The sequence below is a fragment of the Xenopus laevis genome, chromosome 9_10L (genome assembly GCF_017654675.1).
Source record: "Xenopus laevis strain J_2021 chromosome 9_10L, Xenopus_laevis_v10.1, whole genome shotgun sequence".
Classification (NCBI taxonomy): domain Eukaryota; kingdom Metazoa; phylum Chordata; class Amphibia; order Anura; family Pipidae; genus Xenopus; species Xenopus laevis.
The window spans coordinates 66,149,982-66,172,293 of NC_054387.1; the positions used below are offsets into that span (position 1 = coordinate 66,149,982).

Sequence of the window (22,312 nt, forward strand, 5' to 3'; positions counted from 1 at the left end):
TATCCTGGCATCCTAATGAAGTGTCTGGAGTACACAGAGCTTCTGGATGGCATCTTAACGCACGGATAAACAAAAGCACTTTTCTGCTTGTCACTGTCATCCATCTGCCTGCACCCTACTGCAGCCAATGGGATGGAACCCTGCCGCAATGTGCTATAAGCTATTTAGACTTGTGTATTGCATAATCAGTAGCATCAAATATGTAAAAAAAAATGACTATTATAGGTTATTTCCCTCTGTCTCCGACACCTGGAGTTTGATACATGAATATTTAACTGTCCTAAGTGCCGATTCCCCTATTAATTCCTTACATGTAATGAGTTGCTACATTTAACCGCTCGTCAACATCAAAACCCAAGCAAATACATCTCGGCATTAAGGCAGGCATTTGTTAAAACATCTTTTTGCTTAACGTGCGCAAGAGATTTAGCCTTTTACAATTAAAATATTTTGTTCCAAGCTCCTGCTTCTCTGCAGAGATGAACATATTGACAATACACTCATCTAGAACATTTATGTACTATAGCATTGTACCATATATACTATAGTTTTCTTTAATATTATTATCTGCAGATATCTAATAGCAATAAGATGTATCATTGTCTCAGGGTGCAACTTTGAGATGTAAGATCCAACAGGATATCTGTGAATGTCACAATAATCCATTCTAAATTATGCTTTTAGTATCCATATTCCCAAGAAAGACAGGGTAATGGAATGTTTGGAATGTATTACATATTCTTATGCAAACCAGTATACATAAGCTCCAGCTTGGATTCTGCCTGGATAACACAAAAAAAAAACCACTTTTAGAATAAAATCGAAGTGTAATATTGTTCAGGTTCACATGTTTTCCATTAAAGGCAATCTAAGATTTCGAGATATTAGCTATATAAGGCAGCTTTATACTGCTTCAGCCCAACCACTCTCTTTGAAGGCCTAGAGTGTCAAGGAACCTATGCACTTTAGTTAACCCTAGTATTGCTGACTCTCAGTTGAGCCAAAAGTTTGGTATTAGCTGCCTAAGAATGCAAAAAAATTAGACAATACTGAAAGTAGAAAATGACTCTACATTTCAAAGAGATGTCCCCTGAGTAAGTTTATATCAATTAATTTTGGGGGTTTACATCTTCTTTAGAGGAGATGGAAATCTATTGTTAGGAAATAAAAATATTAGGCACCCCTTAGTGATTACTATTGCTTACTGATACCCTGGGTCGGTGCTCCTGTTAGCTAAAAATTACACAACAATAACATTGGGCTTTGATTTTTAACTTTTCTTGCCCTTTAAGGAATTTTAATTAATTCCCCAATAAGATAGGAGCACCTCACAATACATGCCCTAGAGGTTTGTGTTTGTAAGACTTTTTTGTTGATGTGTTATATGTGTTGGGTACTCACACACCCTTTTGAATTCTGCAGTATTAAAACAACATATAGAGGGTTATGTGATAAAAAGTACTAGGTTTGCCCATGAGCAGTAACCCATAGCAACTAATGAGGACATAGTATTTACTGGTTACCTCTTTAAAAGTAAATATCTTATTGGTTGCTATGGATTACTCCTACTGGGCAAACTTATTGTGCATATGAGGGTTATAGTATCATCCATGTCTACATGATTGTTGGACTGATCATCAGTTAAAGAGATACTATCATTGGAAAAAGTGTTTTTTTTTTCAAAATGCATCAGTTAATAGTGCTGCTCCAGCAGAATTCTGCACTGAAATCCATTGCTCAAAAGAACAAAGATATTTTTATTATTATATTTAGATTTGAAATCTAACATGGGGTTACACCTATTGCCAGTTTCCCAGCTGCCCCCAGTCATGTGACTTGTGCTCTGATAAACTTCAGTCACTTTTTACTGCTGTACTGCAAGTTGGAGTGATATCACCCCCCTTTCTTTCCCCCCAGCAGGCCATCAGCAGAACAATGGGAAGGTGACGAGATAGCAGCTCCCTGACACAAGATAACAGCTGCCTGGTAGATCTAATAACAGCACTCAATAGTAATATCCATGTCCCACTGTGACAGGAGAAACAACAGCCGGCTAGAAAGCAGTTCCATCCTAAAGTGCTAGCTCTTTCTGAAAGCACATGACCAGGCAAAATGTCCTGAGATGGCTGCCTACACACCAATATTACTACTCAAAAGAATACACTTTCTGGTTCAGGAATGAAATTTTATATTGAAGAGTAAATTATCTGCAATGTAAACAGTTTAATTTAGAAATAAAACTACATCATAAAAATCATGACAGAATCCCTTTAACATTTGCACAAGTAACGTATTCACATACAAAATGCAATTGTGTTACATTTAATGAACAAATTTGGTTTCATATACTTACTTGTTTATTTGTTCATGGTACAATAAATGGCTGGTGTGTGTCCCACCATTACCTGGCTAATTGGCACAAAAGCAAGAAACCGGCCTAGATCCCTACACTCCCTCCCTGAACCCGGTCACGCTGATGCACTGAAAAGATGTACACACCCGAATGCGAACTCTGGAGGCAGAGAAGACTTTGTGGTAGGGGAGGGGGGTTTCTGCAATCATTTTTTTTACTCAATAACATACTTACAGGAGAAAAACGAGAATATGAAAAATGTGACCCCATTTGCAAAAAAAAATAACAATTGAGCTGGGAAAGCTCAAATCTGATAAACTCAGCATCTTTTTGGACAGTTTTCTCACACAATCACAGAACAGTGATCTCAAATTTTAATAAATATACCCCCAAGAAAATTTACAAATGTAGCCAGTTATTTCAAACCACTCTCTGCACATTTCAAAGTACAGTAAATTCAAAACAATTTGAGAAAAAACTATTTCTCTTCACCTGTATTCTGTGATCTATATTGATTAAATACTTAGGGGCCGATTCACTAAGCTCGAGTGAAGGATTCGAATGAAAAAAATTTGAATTGCGAAGTATTTTTTGGGTACTTCGACCATCGAATTGGTTAAATTCGTTCGAATACGAACGAAATCGAACGAATCGAACGAAAAATCGTTCGACTATTCGACCATTCGATAGTCGAAGTACTTTCCCTTTAAAAAAAACTTCGACCCCCTACTTCGGCAGATAAAACCTACCGAAGTCAATGTTAGCCTATGGGGAAGGTCCCCATAGGCTTGCTAAACTTTTTTTGATCGAAGGATTTTCCTTCGATCGTTGGATTAAAATCCTTCGAATCGTTCGATTCGAAGGATTTAATCGTTCGATCGAACGAAAAATCCTTCGATCGATCGAACGAACGTTTAGCGCTAAATCCTTCGACTTCGATATTCGAAGTCGAAGGATTTCGATTCGAGGGTCGAATTTCGAAGTATTTTTAACTTCGAAATTCGACCCTTAGTGAATCTGCCCCTTAAAGAGACAGATTTATCAAAGTATCAATTTAGAGCTCACCACAGTAAAACTCACCCACTTTCTATTCATTTAGAAATGTATTTGTCAAATGGTGAACTCTAACTTTCACACATTGATAAATATGCTTCTAAAAATCCCATAGGAACGAATAGAAAGTGGATGAGTTTTTCAGTGGTAAGCTCTAAATTCACACTTTGATACATCTGTTCCTTAGGGGTGTGTAAAATATTTAACACTTAAAAATGGTGTAAAAATGATGTAAAATAAATGGCGTATTTATAAAGCACCAATGTATCTAGGTGAATTAACAATTCATCCCAATTGCGGAAATAATTCATTACACAATTCTAATTGCAGTATCTATAAAAGTGTGTGTTTTCTTTAACACCAGACTAACACCTAAAATGATGCCATTATTTTACACCACCTCAAACTGTGATGTTAAATGCTGTTAAAAGTAATTGCATTACCGTTTAAGGTGCTTTTTAACACTTTTTTTTTATGGAAAAAATGTTGATATATATATATATAATAAATATAAATATCCCTTATTGGAAGCAAAACCAGCCTATTTGGTTTATTAAGGGGCCGATTTACTAACTTCGAGTGAAGGATTTGAAGTAAAAAAACTTCGAATTTCTAAGGGGCCGATTCATCAATAGTCGAATATCGAGGGTTAATTAACCCTCGATATTCGACTGGGAACTAAAATCGTTCGACTTCGAATATCGAAGTCGAACGATTTTGCGCAAATCCTGTGATCGATCGAACGATTCGAAGGATTTTAATCCAACGATCGAAGGAAAATCCTTCGATCAAAAAATCACAGGCAAGCCTATGGGGACCTTCCCCATAGGCTAACATTGACTTCGGTAGGTTTTATCTACCGAAGTAGGTGGTCGAAGTATTTTTAAAGAGACAGTACTTCGATCATCGAATGGTCGAATAGTCGAACGATTTTTACTTCGAATCGTTCGAATCGTTCGAATTCGATCGAATTCGATCGAATTTAACCAATTCGATGGTCGAAGTACCCAAAAAATACTTCGAAATTCGAATTTTTTTACATTCAAATTCTTCACTCGAATTTTGTAAATCTGCCCCTAAGTGTTTTTTGGGCTACTTCGACCATCGAATGGGCTACTACGACCTTCTACTACGACTACGACTTTGAATCGAAGGATTCAAAGTAAAAATCGTTCGACTATTCGACCATTCGATAATCGAAGTACTGTCTCTTTAAGAAAAATCTTCGACCCCCTAGTTCGCCATCTAAAAGCTACCGAACTCAATGTTAGCCTATGGGGAAGGTTCCCATAGGCTTTCCTAAGTTTTTTTGATCGAAGGATATTCCTTCGATAGTTGGATTTAAATCCTTCGAATCGTTCGAAGGATTTAATCGTTCGATCGAAGGAATAATCCTTCGATCGTTCGATTGTACTATTTGCGCTAAAATCCTTCGACTTCGATATTCCAAGTCGAAGGATTTTAATTCCCAGTCGAATATCGGGGGTTAATTAACCCTCGATATTCAACCCTTTGTGAATCGGCCCCTTAATGTTTACATGATTTTTTTAGCAGACTTAAGGTATGAAGATCCAAATTATGGAAAGATCCCTTATCTGGAAAACCCCAGGTCCTGAGTATTCTGGATAATTAGTGCCGTATCCGTGTATCTATTTCAAAACCATTTTATTTAGAGGGATATTAGTAATAGTGATGTTCACCTTTTACAGATTCTATGTGAACATCAGTGTTTTGCCATAAGGAGACACTTTTCACAAACCTGCTTAAAAACTTTGAATCATGACTCGTTTCTCTTTGCGCAACAAAACAAAAATGATGCATGAGAAAACAAAATATGTGCAACAAAAAATGAGACGTCTGACAAACACATACATCATTTTGTCCTTTCCTTCTCCTTCTACATCAACCAAAGGGATCTGAGCCATCCCACTGTCTATATAAGGACAAACACATAAATATAGGGTTCATTTTAATATGGGAAACAAGGAATCCAGATATTATCTGTAGATTGTCAGATTTAGTAATAGTGTAACAATAGATATCATTACCAGTCGACCAGAGGTAATGTCACAGCCATGTTTTTAAGAAATTCCTATTGAAAAAGCAGTTGTAGCACAGTGGATAGGAGATCCTCTAACTATGTAGGGTGTATGTGTAGCAGTATACTGAGCGAAAAATGTCCCCCCAAAGCAGAAACAAAGTACCACAAAAACACCTCCAAAGACTCTAATGTAGTTTGCTACAAACATGATGCACAACAAAAAAAATTCACAATTTTTTTGCCAGTTTGCAAATTTTTTGGCCAAGTGAAATGGTACAGATTCACTCATCACTAATCAGTAATAACATAACATGTTATGCATGTGTCCTTTCACATTCTTTATAGTTTTAATTTCTCTACTTTTACTTGAATGTTTGCCTAGTGCTAGACACTGCATTATGTTGTATTGTGCTGTTGCCAATGAAAACTACTTTAGAAATTTCTTCATGTGAAAAGACTGGTACAACATAGCTATGTTTAAAATCAGAGTGAGGAATGAGGGCAATAGGAGGACCTATTGTAGAAAGAAGGCAAACTAGCAATCAGCAAAATAGCATGAAAACACATTGAAGGGATAACCTATAAATTGCTGTTTTAACTGATACACATTTAAAGCTGGTAAGTCACCGATAATCAAATGCTTGCACTCTGATATAGTTATTAAAGAATTCAATGATACTCAAATAATATATAAAGATACTAATTTCAAACAGACAGATCAACCATCTAACCTTGTCTTAAGTAAACAGTGAGTAATCAGTGCAAATCCTTGTGCCGCTGGTTACCAAATACCGGGCACCAAATATTGTATCTGGGTGTGGCAGGTGCAATTACATTGCCTATCTATAAAGGAATGTGTGGTTAAAAAAAAAAAAAAGCACAGCAAATTTTACTTATATTTTCCACTTTCTACTCCCTATGTAAATTAACTTTACTTCTCCTTGTCTGCAAAAAAGTCATAGAACTACAAAACACATAGGGAGTTATTTATCAAGGTCCGAATTTATCTCAATATCGGCTGCTACAAACTCTGATCTAACCCGCTCGGGTTTTTAATGCTTATTTATTATTACATTTTCCAGAAAATATGCTTTGCGGGAAAAGTTCAGATTTTCAAGATATTTTTGTGAATTTAACCCGAAAGCTCCGAAAACATTGTGAAATTGCCTGAAACCCCCGACACAACCAAAAATCAATGGGACTGTTTCCATTGACTTTTATGCAACCTCGACAGGTTTAAAATGACGTGTTTTTATATTTGGCTTTTTAGCCCTCTGGGTTTAATAAATTCCGAAAATTCGTGATTTTGTTTAAAAGTTCGATTTTATTAAAAAAAATCACAAATTTTTTGGATTTCGATGGAATTTCGGGTATTTAGAGCTTAGTAAATAGCCCGCATACAGTATGAAACAGACTTTATTGATGCATCTGACACAAGTCATATTTATTTAGCCACTGAAAAGAATGGTGTGCATGTGAATTAAATGATTAGTCTACTCCATCCCTATTGGAGCCAGACGAGAATGTGAGTAAACATGGTATTTTTATTAAAATCATTATTATATAGTATAGTATGTCACATATTGACTTAATTCTTTACTTAATTTTAAGTTATGTATTAATACTGATACAACAAAGGTCAAATAGAGACTATTAGAACTGCAAAACAAGCCTTCCTCTAGAAAATATATTTACTTTTCACACAACCGACAAGATGTTATTCTATCTGTTAAGAATGATTTGAACATTAGGAAGCAGTTATATATGCTACAATATTTCTGCCCCCTTCTTAATTTGTATAGAAAACTATCTCTAAAGTAGTAAAGACCAATCAGAATGGACCAGACAGGCATATTCTGCAGATAATATTTTCACAGTGAATAACCTAACTTTATCTGTACAAAAATATCTCCTACAAGGTCATATCCAAGTTTGTACTCAAATACATTCCTCTGCGGCTCAAGAAATAAATATGTTCCTTTATCAATATCAGATTGGAAAACAGGAAAACAGAATCTCATAAACCACTTTGTACAAAAAGAGGAAAGGTAGATAATTCAGAAAAAAAAAAATCATATTACGCTTTTTAGTGCATCAGTGCTCAATATTTTCTAGAGACTTAAAAGAGCAAACTGCAGAAAAAGTACAAGCTCAGCGGCTTTATGTGGCTGAATGGTGAAATGTGACTATGTGATTTATAATGAGAAAAGGTATCTCCAACACACAATTTTCTACCTAGCTGCAAATAATAATTCATAGTGATGTCCCTTCAGATAAAAGACCTTTTTGTGTGTAAAGCCTATGTGGTAAAATGATCATGATAAATGTCAGACCACTGCAGGTAACGGCTTTACAAACCATTAAGATTAGCTAGACCCTTTTTTCAATGATAACAGTAACCATGTAGTGACTCTATGTGGTAATAATATCTCAGTTCTGATAAATGCCGCAAGCAGACAGAGGTGTTTATCATTTAAGTTCAGAAATGCTGACTAAAGTTCCCACATGTTGACTGTTTCTTTTTTGCTCAACAATAGATTAACAATACAATGCTACAAAAAAATATATAAGGCAATTCTGTTTCTTTTTTTTTCTACCAAACTATTTCAGCTTTTTTCTTGGATTCTGTGCTGTGACTTGTATAATGTTGAATAAAGCTGATCTTGCACATATAAAAACACAAAAGATTGAGTAATACTTTCCTAGCACTTCTAAGAAGTAAGTAGAATGGGTTAACCACAGCTGCATTTAAGTGTGGCCAAAAGACAGTCACAAACACTCAGTGTTTCTTTCATTTCAATGACTGTCATGGTTGGCACCCTAAATCCAGAACCGATGCCAAGCACCATGGTCTCGGCTCGTGTTTCTGCCTGTAGCAGCCACCTTTGGCCTCAGGTAGGGATGTAGCGAACGTCGGAAAAAATGTTCGCGAACATGTTCGCGAACGTCCGGACAAAAATGCGAACGGTTCACGAACGTTGCGAACCCCATAGACTTCAATGGGAAGGCGAATTTTAAAAGCTAGAAAAGACATTTCTGGCCAGAAAAATGATTTTAAAGTTGTTTAAAGGGTGCAACGACCTGGACAGTGGCATGCCAGAGGGGGATCAAGGGCAAATATGTTTCTAAAAAATCCATTGTTGACACAGCGCTGCGTTTTGTGCTGTAAAGGGCAGAAATCACACTACGTCACTCAGGTGGTGTTTCTGGAGACGGTATTATTATTGATATTTAGACAGAATGTGAAAAAGCTCACACAGCTAGGTGGCAGTGGTTTGAAGAACAGATGCAGATGAGAGATCAGCAGCAGGACAGACAGCTGCCCACAGCAGCTACATACAGAGCACTGCAGTAGAAGGTAGATTACTAGCCAGCAAAGCTACCTAACCTAAAATGTCCCTCAAATCCCTGCAGAGTTCTATCCCTACAATACAGAGCAGTATCAAGTAGATTACTAGCCAGCAAAGTTACTATCAACTGTCCCTCAAATCACTAACAGCTCTCTCCCTACACTAGCTCTTCCAAGCACACACAGGCAGAATGAAAAAACGCTGCAGGGCTTCAGTTTATATATGGAAGGGGAGTGGTCCAGGGGGTGTGGGGGTGGTCCAGGAGGGAGAGCTTCCTGATTGGCTGCCATGTATCTGCTGGTCTGGGGGAGAAATGGCAAAAAAAAGCGCCAGCTAAGGCGAACCCAAATTGGCGAACGTTGCGTTACGTTCGCGAACATTCGGCGGACGCGAACGGTCGATGTTCGCGCGAACAAGTTCGACGGCGAACAGTCCGCGACATCCCTAGCCTCAGGAGGAGCCCTCAGCTACTGGGGTTCTGGACAAGCAGAGGGGCACAACTGTAAAGCAAAGTCTTTGGGGCAAAAGGTCGCAGTACAAGGCGTTAAACAGAATCGTAGTCAGATCAGGCTGGGTCGGGGCAGAGTACAAACGTCAACCAGGAAGTCAATCAGAAGGGTTAAGCAGAATGTGTAGTTGAATATCAGGCAGGGGTCAGGATACAGAAGGTAGAATCATCAAAAGCCAGGCAGGGGTCAAAACAGGAATCAGAATCATATAGCTCAAAGCTTAAACACCACCAGGATAAACCTGTAACGGGCAAGGTCTGAAAGCCCAAATGGGTCTTTTTATAGTGTTTATTTTGCGCGCCTGCATCATTACACCAGCGCGTCCACGTCCATATAAACAATGAGACGCGGGTGCGTGCTCCCTGGGAATCCAACATGGTGGCTGAAGAGGATCGGCATGGCTGGCGTCCCCGCCGCACCACTGGACCACCAGGGTGAGTGTTTTTTATTACAATGAGGCGGTAAAATCTTGACTGTTTTAAATATTCATAATAATCATATAATTGAACAAATAATATGCTTGAATGTTTCAGAGAAACCCCCTAATGAATTTCTATAAAACATCAACAGATTTTAGGGGGTGAAGTTCTTCATTCAAATTTCAGTATTATTGATCTGATGTGCACAAGTGCAGAAGCTTTCGGTGACCTCATTGGGGCAATGTTTGCATGCGTTGCACAAAATCTGTGGCTTCACAAATGGTTGTGTGCATCAATACCTTTGCAAAATGTATTTTCACATGTGTACATGTGCAGAAGCTTTTGGTGATGTAATCGGAGCAATATATGCATACATTGCACAAAATCTGTGGTTTCAAAAGTGGTTGTGTGAGTGCGATGTGACGTGCGATGTCACTTCCAGCTGCATCACTTCCTGTTTTCAAAATGTATTTTCTCCACTTTATGTTCACTGCTCTAAATATCCCTTAATTATTGACCCTCCTACTGTTACCAATCTTACCTATTATGCTACCTACTATTTAACTAGCAAGTCAAGAATTCAGTAGTAAATACTTAAAATGATTAAAACGTCAGAAACAATTACAAAAAAAAAAGATTATATACTATTTGTAAGGTTTCTCCCAAAAATATTCCCTTGTGTGCAAATTCTGTTGCCTGTAAATTTATAGCACATTAAAAATGGTTTTAGATTTATAAAGTCATTGTCACACACAGAGCCTGGCACAATTTTGTCATACTGGGCTATTGGAGACAAGATTTATTCTCTTAAAGGACCACATCGAAAGCACCTTGGTAAATGGCATATGAGAATTTCATGTTGCTATTATTGATCCTATCTGAATTTAGATAGCAATGAGGATGTAATATTAAGGAAAAACTCTGGCAGTCACATTTTGGGAAAGTAAATGTTCCTACAAGGACATATGAAGAGCAACCTCTAGCAATAGATGTCGTTCCTGTTTTGGGGGTAGTGCTTAATTGCTGCTCTTAATGTCCTATTAAGTGACTGAGTAAATTCCAGCTGTGAGCATCTGATAAATCATTTTGTGTTCAGCAGGCAGTGCTTTCTAAGTACAGTAAAAGAATTCTAAATGGACTTTCATTTAAACACCAAAAGAGTGCTTTTTCTTAAGCAATTTTGCAATAATTTTGCAGGAAACTCCTACAGTAAGTTTGAAAATCTTTGAAGCCATATTTCATGGAAATGTCTTTTCTTTGAAATAATCAGTCAAATGCTTAATACATTTCATTCATATTTCATGCATTCATATTTTTTAGAGTTGTTGAGATATTTAATATTTTTTGAAAGCCTTAAATTTAATTTCTGCTGCAGATTACTCAATCCTGCTGTTAGTGACAGGCAGCAACGTAATTAGATATTAATGGGCCCCACAGCAAATTATTTTTTAGGCCCCCAAAATGTCTAGAGGTTGACCTGGTTTACAAAGAATTATTGAGATTTTATATAAATTTGGACTTCATGGGGCCCCTAGACCTCTTGCCCCCCCCCCCTGCAGCCACAGGGTCTGCTTCCTCTGTAGTTACACCCCTGGCCACAGGGTTAAAGTGAGCACACATGTGATAAAGAGTACTCACTAGAGTACTCGCAAAAAAAGTAAAAATATCGCATATCTTATTTATATAAATAGGACACGTTCGTTGCCCATCCCATAACAGAGCTATTTGTTTCAGCTTATTTGCTTACTTCCAAAAATAGATACTGCCTAAAACAGCAACATTTTAAATTATTTCTGTTTTTCGCAAAGAATAATATTTATCAAATCATGACAAGACAGTAGTATTAAAATTCTCTAGAAAATTCTCTTAAACCCAGCAAAATTGGTATTTGGAGGGATTATTGGTAAATTGTTAGTATTTTTTCAATCTATGATTAACAATAAAAAAATGCTACCTGGTGTCTTTTTCCAATTTTTAACAAACCAGGCAGTTTTCCTTAGTTCATCCAGGTATACAGTCAATTCTCCTGAAATTACATCTTCATAAAGTGTTTTTTTTTCTGAATGTGGCTAAACAGTGCCAAGCTAATTAAAATGATGATTTAACATCTTGATGACTAGGTCCCTCAGGTGTAATTTTGCACTACGAAGCTTACAAGTAGTTGTTTTTCTTTGGAGTCTCTCTGCTATTTGTATGTTTAACAAATATCACTCTTCCTTCTGGCTTGAGTCTTCAGCAGCTCTCCTAGGATTTGACCATATTGTCAGGTGCCTACTCTAGAAACTAGAAGGTTCTTGAAGTAACTATTTAGGACAAGGAGGAATTCCAGAACATCTGATGGAACTTTGGGGCAAGCAGGAATTAGATGAATCAGGAAAACAGGGGAAGGGTGAATAAGATATAACTATAAATAAGATAGGGTCTCTGGAACCTGAATTTCAGAATATGAATGACATAAAAAAAAGTGGTACTTGTACTTCCTAACATGTACTTCCAGCACAATTTGTTTGTTTGTTGATGTTTAGTAGTGATGGGTGATTCGGACAAAAGAATCGCACGTATATAAATTGTCACTCGTGTCAAAATTGTTGAGCGTCCAAGTTATTATGGCATCTGTTGACTTCAATGCATTTAGCAATCTTCGTGAATTGGAGTTTCGCAAATATTTTGGCAAAGCGAAACGGGACACATTCGCCCATCACTAATGGTTAGGGCTACTTTTGGCTCTTAATTTTGTCAGCCACATTCTTACACCATAAGATCACAGAAATATAAAAATAAGGTTGAAGGTAAAACAGACACCTTGCAGTGTTTTTAAGACTAAGCATTCAGACTCAACCATTGCTGTGGTGCCCCAACTTTACAAGGATTTTTTTTTGTCTCAACCCTCTCAGGGACATACTAGACTGTTTATTCTTCATTATAATCAATTTAATGTAATGGGGTCCTAAGGTGTGCCAAATAATTCCATCACTATATATAAAAAAGTTGATATCATTGGTTAACTGTGTAATCAAGAAGTTCATACTATAAAATCATAAAAAATCACATAAAATAATCACATTATAAACTCACAATTTTTGTTACAAACCCAGCTACAAAAAGTACTTTGAGAGTGCTAGTACCTAAGCTGGGAATCACTATTAGATGCAGGTGGTTAGTGAGATAGCCAATGCATTGTATTGATAAAATATCCTGGACATGCTATAAAGGGGGGGTCAGGCATAAAGTTGAATACAGTCTGACACTGGAGAATCAATACTCTAGAATCGGGCATAAAGGTAATGCATACATTCTTTTACCAGCTATATTTCATTATCTGTGTAGTTGATTGAATACAGAAGCTCAGTCTGTTGTGTGCAATCCAATTATTAAGGTTTTACCTTATTTCCATCAAGGCCTATTATAAGGATGGCCAGAAAACAATGTTATCCATTCTGGCAAAGAGGTTAAGGTTTTGCTCGGGTAATTCTTGGCTTTTTAGTTTATCCAGAAAGGGAAGGGGGGACTTACTGTCTCAAAAATCTAACTGATTTCTATACTGTATATATATCTTCCTCAGGGAATTTGTGTATTAATGCTAATAATTATGTGCTTGTATTTTAATATTTATTCAAACTATTATGCCTTTTATTAATGATATTATACTATTTTCAGTCTTCCTTGGGTCATGTAATTTGTTTTTCATTGAGATGAGCATTTCATGGCATACAAATATATTTACCTTATTTTCTAACAAATAATTCTACCTGTTTTACCTCAGAACTGCAGGAAAGTGATCTTCGTGTGAAAGCTATGAGAGAGCTTGTATGGAAATTACCCCCAGCCAACTGCAATACCATGAAAGTTCTTTTCGAACATCTCAGAAAGTAAGTTGCCAAGCCACATGACACTTTTCCTTACTACGTTCATATTTTCTCCCTTTGCATTCTTTTTTGTACCCCAAAACCAACACATGGGACAGTATCACAAAACCCAGACATTATGTTCGGTGCAAACTGGGTTTTTTAAATTTATTTTCTTTTTTTTGCTGAGTCTGTAAACAGCAGCAGGATCCAATCAAAGTGTGGCTCGGCTCCATTAACTCACAGAGTCACGCTCTAATTGGAGCCTGCTGTGCATCACTTTGAAGGGAAATTAAGAAACTAACACATGATCCAAGTAATGATTTTACTACCTCTTAAATATATTTGGAAAGTCATTTTAACTCTGTGTTGCTTAAGTTATTTGTTTAGAAAAGGTGTTAACAGTCCAAAGGTGCTGAACTTTCTTGTTATTGTTATTTGTTCCATTTCCTAAACATCAAAAATAATAAAGCTCAGAAGTAGGCAGAACAGATATATTACATATACAAATATTTTATATGTACCAGTTTTTTTTAAAGGAAAAAATTAAAAATTAAAAATTGTTGTTATGCGTTACATTAACTCATAAAATAATTCCAAATTGATACATACGGTAAGCATTTGTCTGAGCAAACTCAATAAATGTTTTTGATATATAGTATCTATATCTATCTATCTATCTATCTATCTATCTATCTATCATCTATCTATCTATCTATCTATCTAGCTATCCCTTATACATATATATCTTGTACAGTTATATACATAACATAAAAAGTGTTATTATGGTCTGCATTATTTTACATTTGCCTTTATAGCATAGACAATAATGTATAGAGGTAAAAGATGCTGTGGTTGCATAAAATTTGTCTGGAGAGATATATATATATATATTATAACTGATATATATAATGGGTAGAGGACATAGAATAATAAATCATGAATCTATTGTGCAGTTATGGCTGATGTGGGTGCTTTTTGCAACATGACATTGACCTGGCACACCTCCTGTGACTGGTTGCATATTTAGTCAATCACAGGGAATTCTACAATGACTGTTACATGCTTTAGCACAAGCAATAGCACACAGAAGAGAAACAACTCACAGTTCCCAGTAATGGTATATAGTTTAAAATTGTTTGTGTTGCCATGCAATACAAACATTTGGGGGAAGACATCATTTTTTGTGTATTGCGGCAAAAAGATTGTGATTTCCCTTTCTGCCTGCATGCTTGTTTGACACCATACTACAGAACCTGTGAGGGTTTTGAGAACATTTTCCCTTGGCTCCTTTTTTAATAGGAGTATAACCACTCAATGTTGCCTCTCCAACACCTCTAAGTACTTTTCCATTATAATTATATGTTTGCCTAATTTTGACATATTAAGTGAATCTTTGTATAATTAGAAGGTATATTTTATAAATCTGCAAGAATTCTAAACTTCCACGGGTTGCAATGTCATGTTTAAATTAAATTATCTTAAATTATCTGTACCAATTGCTGAAACAAATAAATTAACTTCTACAATATATTCTTGTTAAAAAATGGAGCAGTGCCAATTTGATCTCACTTTTATTTTTTTTTTATAAAACAAGGAGGCAAAGGAAATATTCAAGGATAGCACCACAATTTTCCAACAGTAATTTCTTTATGCTTTCCACAATCTGCATCTGAAATCTAGATTAAGACAAGATTTCTGCATTAATGGTATTCACTTGAAACATCAAAGAAAAGTGAGAATATGTACAAATAAATGACAAACAAAAAAGGCACAACATTTTTATCATTTTTTTCCCCATGCCTTGCTTCCTAGAGGCATATACTATTTTTTTCACACCATGTTTTGTGACTGCAATAAATTCATCAATGTAATACAATTGATAGGAAACAAACAAAAAGGCATTTACAAATGGTTATCCCAAGCCAGTTTTTATAAATTCTTTTTCTAGAACCCTTTCCACACCTCTCCAGTTGTAGTCTGAACTTTTATATGCACAAATCTGTCCATTCATTTTCTGCAAGTATTTACTTAAAATATCACAAATGAATGAAACGTAATTATTTGGGCCCTGTATTCTGCAGTAAAATTAAAACTATTCTTGAATAAAGATGTAATATATTTTTGATATAAGAAATTCAACAAGCCTGAAAAGTAGCAATTACTGCATAATAAGCTCTATGATATTTTTGTAAGAACGTACCAGTTGACTGTTTGAATATTCCCCTTGTTTTTTAATAATATTTTGCAATGCCTTGCAATTTTTGCAGTTAATTTTTTAATGTGCTAATAATAATAATTGTATTATTCTTTAATAGCTTTCCTATTAAAGAAGAATAAAATATTTTTCTTGTAAATATAAATATAATTTAAATTTTAGTACCCCACTTTCATATGTCATTAATTAAAAAAAATATTTTATCATTAGTAATAATTTAACAGCAGAAGCTCCTTAAATGATTTTAAATAAATAGTAATTGAAATTAGCAAACACCTTACTTCACAAGTTTTTGTGATAATTGGTATCTAATGTGACTTTTTTTAAAATCTACCTCTGACTAAGGTAAATATAAATTCTGTGACTCTAAATAATTTCTCACTTACTTTTAATCATGAAATTTACACTTTGCATATGGAATTATATCACACAAATTTAAACTGACAATATATGCTGATAATGAAATAGCCCTAGGGCATTCACTGCAATTCCAGTGCAGTTGCAGTACTAACAGTCTCTTTGTAAAATCTGAGGAAATGTGGTAGAGACAGCTAAGTACATTCATAGACATGAGCTGAAATATTTAGGTTGTAAATTTGTCTATGGGGGGTATTGATGATAATAAAGAGTAATATATAGTTTTAACATATTTTAATGTACATAATGCATAACTGCCTTGCAAATAGTTAATACAGTATACATTCAAATTTATTTAATACGGAGTAACATTATGGAACAATGTAACACTGTATAGGGAATGATTTATCAGAGTTTTTCTTCGAAAGAACTCAAATGAACTCGAAATTCGAATGGTATCTTACCAAGGCACAATACTTCTGCCCACATTTTTAGGGAGGTATTTACTAAACCTCAATTTTTTCTGGTTGAGGTTTTTTTGGCCAAAAACTAAAATTTTTAGAGGAAAAAGACTCTTTTGATTTTTATTAATACCTCGAAGCTGCTTAAAGTCCAAATCCGAATATCTGCCATCTCAAATCTGCCAAGGTCAAATAGAAGTCAATGGCAGATGTCTCTTTTACAATTTAAAGATATCGTGATCTGCACTGGGTTTTATATTATTTTACAAATGTATGTTTTCGTTGTATCAGAAAATTGAAAAGCTATATAAATAGTTATATCCTTATTTTTACTCTATATATAAAAAAGTAATTTCCAATTCATTCTGAATTTTTTTAGGATGAAACAGTGTATAGCAGAGTTCTATTGCTCTGTCCTATACAGTACTAAAGGGCCACAAAGTTGAATTTGCTCCTTTCTGGAGCTTCTAAATCATTTAACAAATGTGGGTGAAAACACTTTTTTTGGCCCCACATTAGGAACAGAGGAAAAGGGGCATAATCAATTTTGTAATCTAGATTTGACATAGGACATCCAGACTATCAAAACAGTCATTTTTGAATAACAGAAATACAGTACATAGCTGTTTTAAAAACAAACAGTGGCACTTGTGATTCATGCCGCTGCTTTGGCAAATTCATACAAATTTCAGGTGCCAAAATGAATGGTTCCGTAGACCATATGTCTGTATAAGAATAATAGCATGTTTAGTGGTTTAAAGAGAGGGGTTATAATTAGAGATAGTTGAGGGTTGGCCACTAAATTTATTACTGGCTACCTTTGATGAAGAATGATCAGACTTTCACAGATTTTTCCTCCAATGCTTTAGATCTTTGAAAGCCATTTGAAATAATATAAAAACTTCTTTAGATATGTCACACATTGCAGTTTACACATTTCAGGAGGCTTTCAATTTGGTCCTTTTCTGCATACAATTTTTAATGATAAAATTAAGCTGCAAGGCTTTTGTTTTTAGGTCTCACTGAATTAACATGCTGATACCTTCTTTAGCTCAGTATATAAAGTAAAATAACACAAATAATACAGATTAATGGATATTTGCATAAACTTTTTATATATGATCTTTTTTATATAAAATCTTACATTATGCACAGCTACTGAAGAAAATATTAAGACTCTCCACTGCATTTGTTCAAGATACATTTTATCATGATGTAAAATCCCATTAAATGCAAAAACTATTTTAATTGCTTAAAACAGAAATTTCTACAAGAATATTTAATGGACTGAAAACTTACATTTTTAATATCAACATTTGAGCAAGAAGCGGACCCAAACTTGCTTTATCGGTTCAATCTATAAACTGAAGATGCATACTCACTTTTCATTGGCCCTTTCCAGCTGGGATGTTGTTGTCAATTATGTGGTTCATCATTTGTTGCTTGAATGAATACTTTTTCTTTATTTAACATGCAACATGAATGTTTTATACTGTATAATGTGATCTCCCTGTTAAAAAACAATGCTGTCTTCTTTTCTCTTTTACAAAAAAAATGAAAGTTTGGACATTTTCCAAACAAATTATAGGTTTATCTTCAGCCATTAGGCATCTATTTTTCTTTCTTCACAATTACGCAAAAAGAGTATTGGGGATGGTGGCATATACCACTCCCATACTGCTTGTTCTTTGAATGGAAATTGCTGAACCCAGATGTCTAGCTCAGGAAAAAAAACTCTTCCAACAGCAGCATCTGGCTCCCTGGCAAGATGATCAGGCAACTTGTTTCTGGAGTTTTGCTATGAGCCGGTCAGCTGATAAGAATGTGTTATTCTTTTACCATTTTTTGTCCATGTGCAAAAAAACTAGATTTTCTTTAAAGAATTCATATCACAGGATTTTTATTATTTATTATAATTAACTTATTCCTCTAATGAGATTATTTTTGTTTAATATTAATAACTGAAAAAAATATTTTGAAATGTTTGTATTTTTTTATGTCCTGTCTAAATCAAACTATTTTTGACAAAATGTTGATATTGTTTAGTTATTTATATCAAATAGATAAAATTATATATAGATAGATTAGATAGAAAGAGATAGATAGATAGATAGATAGATAGATAGATAGATAGATAGATAGAAAAAATATAAGCACATATGTTGTTGACTGTTTTATAATAAAAACAAGTTATTTGCTATCTGAAATTATTTTCAAATTAGCAGCAAAAATAATGTATAATTCTATACTGATATTAAAATATATTTCTTTGGTTGTTAGTTTTGTAATTACTATTGTGACAGTATGTTGGCTAACTATAAAAAGATCTGTGAATCCTTATAAACAAATACCACTTCGAAAATTATGGAGGCGATTGTAGACTGGAAAGTGCCCCATTTCTAATAGGAACAGAAATCTGGCAGTTGTATATAAGAAACTGCTAACTCACAACAGAGTGACCTACTTGGAGAAATTTGCCAAAAGAGACAGTGTTTTATGCAATTCTTCTAAACAAGCGTCGTTATGTCTATACCATCTGCAGATTTATTATTGTGTCTCAAAAAAAATGAAATAAAATAAAACCGTGCCTAAATTATATTGAACTGTACCCAAAGGAAAGACTCCAGTACCACACCCACACCTACTGATGTGGTCCAACTTTTTTCTCTAAAAGCGCTTAATTAAGAAATCCTGACTCATTTACATGAATCTGTTTGATCTAAATTACACTCTAAACCACACCAAATTAGGAGCATCTGTGAATGTAAAATGTTTGTTCCTTGTATATGCTAAAAGAGGGCCTGTTCTGGACAGCACATGTTCAAGTGACGAAAAATTATTCAATACAATTTACCTCCAAGATCTATTTTTTTTTTTACTAATAATTCATTGTAAAAATAAGCAGAGAATAGAGTCCATGATTATTTCAGGCTGTGATACAATATGCCCCTTTAGAAAGACCACCGTCCATGTATTTGTCATTGAAATAAGCATTTAGGATTATTCAATGGTGAAGTGTACTTTAGACTAAATTTATTACAAAAATGGCACACTAATTATAAGGACCCATGCTGTTAATTATTAAGATTTTGTAACCATTTACAGCTTAGAAGTGTGTATGGGTGATAGGTGAATGGCTGGGTCATATGTGGTCATGATGCTACTGAATTTCCTGTTTCCATTGCCAAATAACAGAGCTGTTCTGGTTTGGTGGTTGTACCAGTAATGCAATCATTGTTATATATCAAATATGTCAACTTATTAAATATTCTGTTTTCCAGTAGATTTTAAGCAAGGTGTCATAACTACTATTAAAAGAAGAAAGAATATGATATTATATAAAATATAATAAAATAAAAGGCACAAAGAGTTGAAGGTAAGAGAGTATATCTAAAAAATAAAGGAAAGCCCATGAGCTATAAAAGCAGGGGCTGCATGACAAGGGATCCAAATGACCAGCAGCAAGATTACACTGGTTATGTTTAAAGATTGGCAGGATCAGATGTAGTTGTGATTGGGTGAGAAGTAAGGAGTCAAGGCGGGGAAAAGCTGGGCAGGGAGTGATGAAAGAGAGGGATGTAATGTCAATGAAAGAAGAAGTTCACTTCCTTATCTTCCCACCACCCACCCTTTTTTTTGCATATTTTGTGAAATGTCAGAAGTTTCTCCTATTCATATTCTCATATTATCTATTAATAACCGAATGTGGATGTTTTCCTGTATGCACTGTTCTATTTTGGTTTTGATGCCAATATACAGTATAAACATGACAGTCTGCATAGTATCATTCATGTTAAATGCTGGATCCAGAGAACGTTTTCAATCGCCATTGTTCAGCACAAGCTCAATTAATTGAACTCATGTAGAACAATGTGGTATACTGCCCCATTAAAGCTGATTGTAATGCTACTATAAAAAAAATTTAATTAAAAACAACATATATATATATATAATCCAAGAGAATACAGGCACTCTAGAAAAAGTCCAATAAATTGCCTGGGTGCATATCCAGTAAATATTCCTACAAACATCAAATGAAGTCCGCACTCTCAGGACTTAAAATAAACTTTTTTTATTTAATAAAAGCTACAAGCTGATGTTTTGGCCTCTCGGAGGCCTTTCTCAAAGCATAAAAATACACAGTGGAATATGCCATATATTAACATACTGGCAGGATAATAATGAAGTGTAACCCTCGTCAGGTGTGAATACCACTTAAGATGCGTCTATCACAGCCAGTCAGCAGCTTCAATGGCAAACAAGGTCTTGAGCTATATCAAAAGGGCATAGATTTGTGTCAGGAAGGGGTCATTCTTCCACTCTATAGAGCACTGGTAAGGCCCCATCTGGAATATGCAGTACAGTTTTGGTCTCCATCACTCAAACAGGACATTATTAAATTAGAGGAGGAGAGGGTCCAGAGAAGGGCAACTAAGCTGGTAAAAGGTATGGAAAATTTCAGCTATGAGGAATAATTGGCCAAGTTGGGGTTGTTCATGCTGGAGAAGAGGTGCTTAAGGATGACATGATAACTATATACAAATATCTAAGGGGATCATATAATAATCTCTCTAATGCTTTATTTACCAGTAGGTCTTTCCATCTGACCAGAGATCACCCATTCTGATTAGAAGAAAGGAGGTTCCTTCTAATTATTTGGAAGGGTTTTTTTTTTTTAAAGTGAGAGCTGTGAAGATGCTGAATTCTCTCCCTGAATTATTCATACTGGCTGATACATCAGATAGCTTTAAGGTGGGGTTGGATAGCTTTTTAGCAAATGAGGAAATACAGGAAGATAGCTCATAGTACAAGTTTATCCATGGACTGGTTCAATTGCCATCTTGGAGTCAGGAAGGATTTTTTTTCCCACTCTGAGGCAAATTGAAGAGGCTCCAATGGGTTTTTTCCTTCAACTGGATCAATTGGCAGGTAGGCAGGTTATAAGTGATGGGCGAATTTATTTCCCAGGCACAAATTTGCGCCGAATATTCATGTTTTGCCGCCGTCGAATAAATTGCTGTGAAAATTGCCGGTGACAATTCTGACGGTGGTGACAATTCTAGGCACCCGGTGACTTTAATTGGGCAGAATTGTCGCTGGCATCAAAAATATTTTGACGCGAGTGTCAAAATTTGTGTTTCGTGAATTTTTCGCTGTTTCACTGGAAATTTGAAAATTTTTTGTCAAACCAAACGGGAGAAATTCGCCCATCTCTACAGGTTATACAGTATATAGACTTAAAAGCTCAAACTTGTTGGATTTGTGTTTTTTTTTTAACCTAACTAACTATGCATTTTTCTAAACTTTTATAGGTTAGGGGGCTATGTTTATCATTTCCTATTACTTTTAGTATGGTATGACATACAGTGATCCTCTACATTTTGGTTGCAATCAAAATCCTTTCTCCCATTGTGTTAATAATTAAATGTCTGTTTTATGTGCTTCTAAACTATCTACCCTATGCAAACAAACATATGCACAAGTTAATACATGAACATTAGAACAGAAGTTTTCAGACATTTTGGGTACACTCCAATGTTAGTTCAGGGCCCCCCTTAGCTCATAACAAGGTTAGCTGTACATCATATGTTGACATAACAGACAAGTGGTTGTGGTGTTCCAGAAGAGGATATTAGCATTCATCCTACTTATTATTCTGATTGCTAATCAGGCTGAGTATTCCAGTCCACTGCTTTTGAGACTCCT

At 35.2% G+C, this 22,312-nt stretch overlaps 1 protein-coding gene across 1 annotated transcript in view; it reads left to right on the forward strand.

Annotated features, from left to right (window-relative positions):
* The window catches only part of LOC108701317 (rho GTPase-activating protein 15-like), a 309,425-nt gene that overhangs the window by 271,342 nt on the left and 15,771 nt on the right, over positions 1 to 22,312 (forward strand). Inside the window, exon 13 of the mRNA XM_018235752.2 lies at positions 13,489 to 13,594. Coding sequence (XP_018091241.2) covers positions 13,489 to 13,594 — 106 coding nt within the window. The remainder of the gene's footprint in view (positions 1 to 13,488; positions 13,595 to 22,312) is intronic.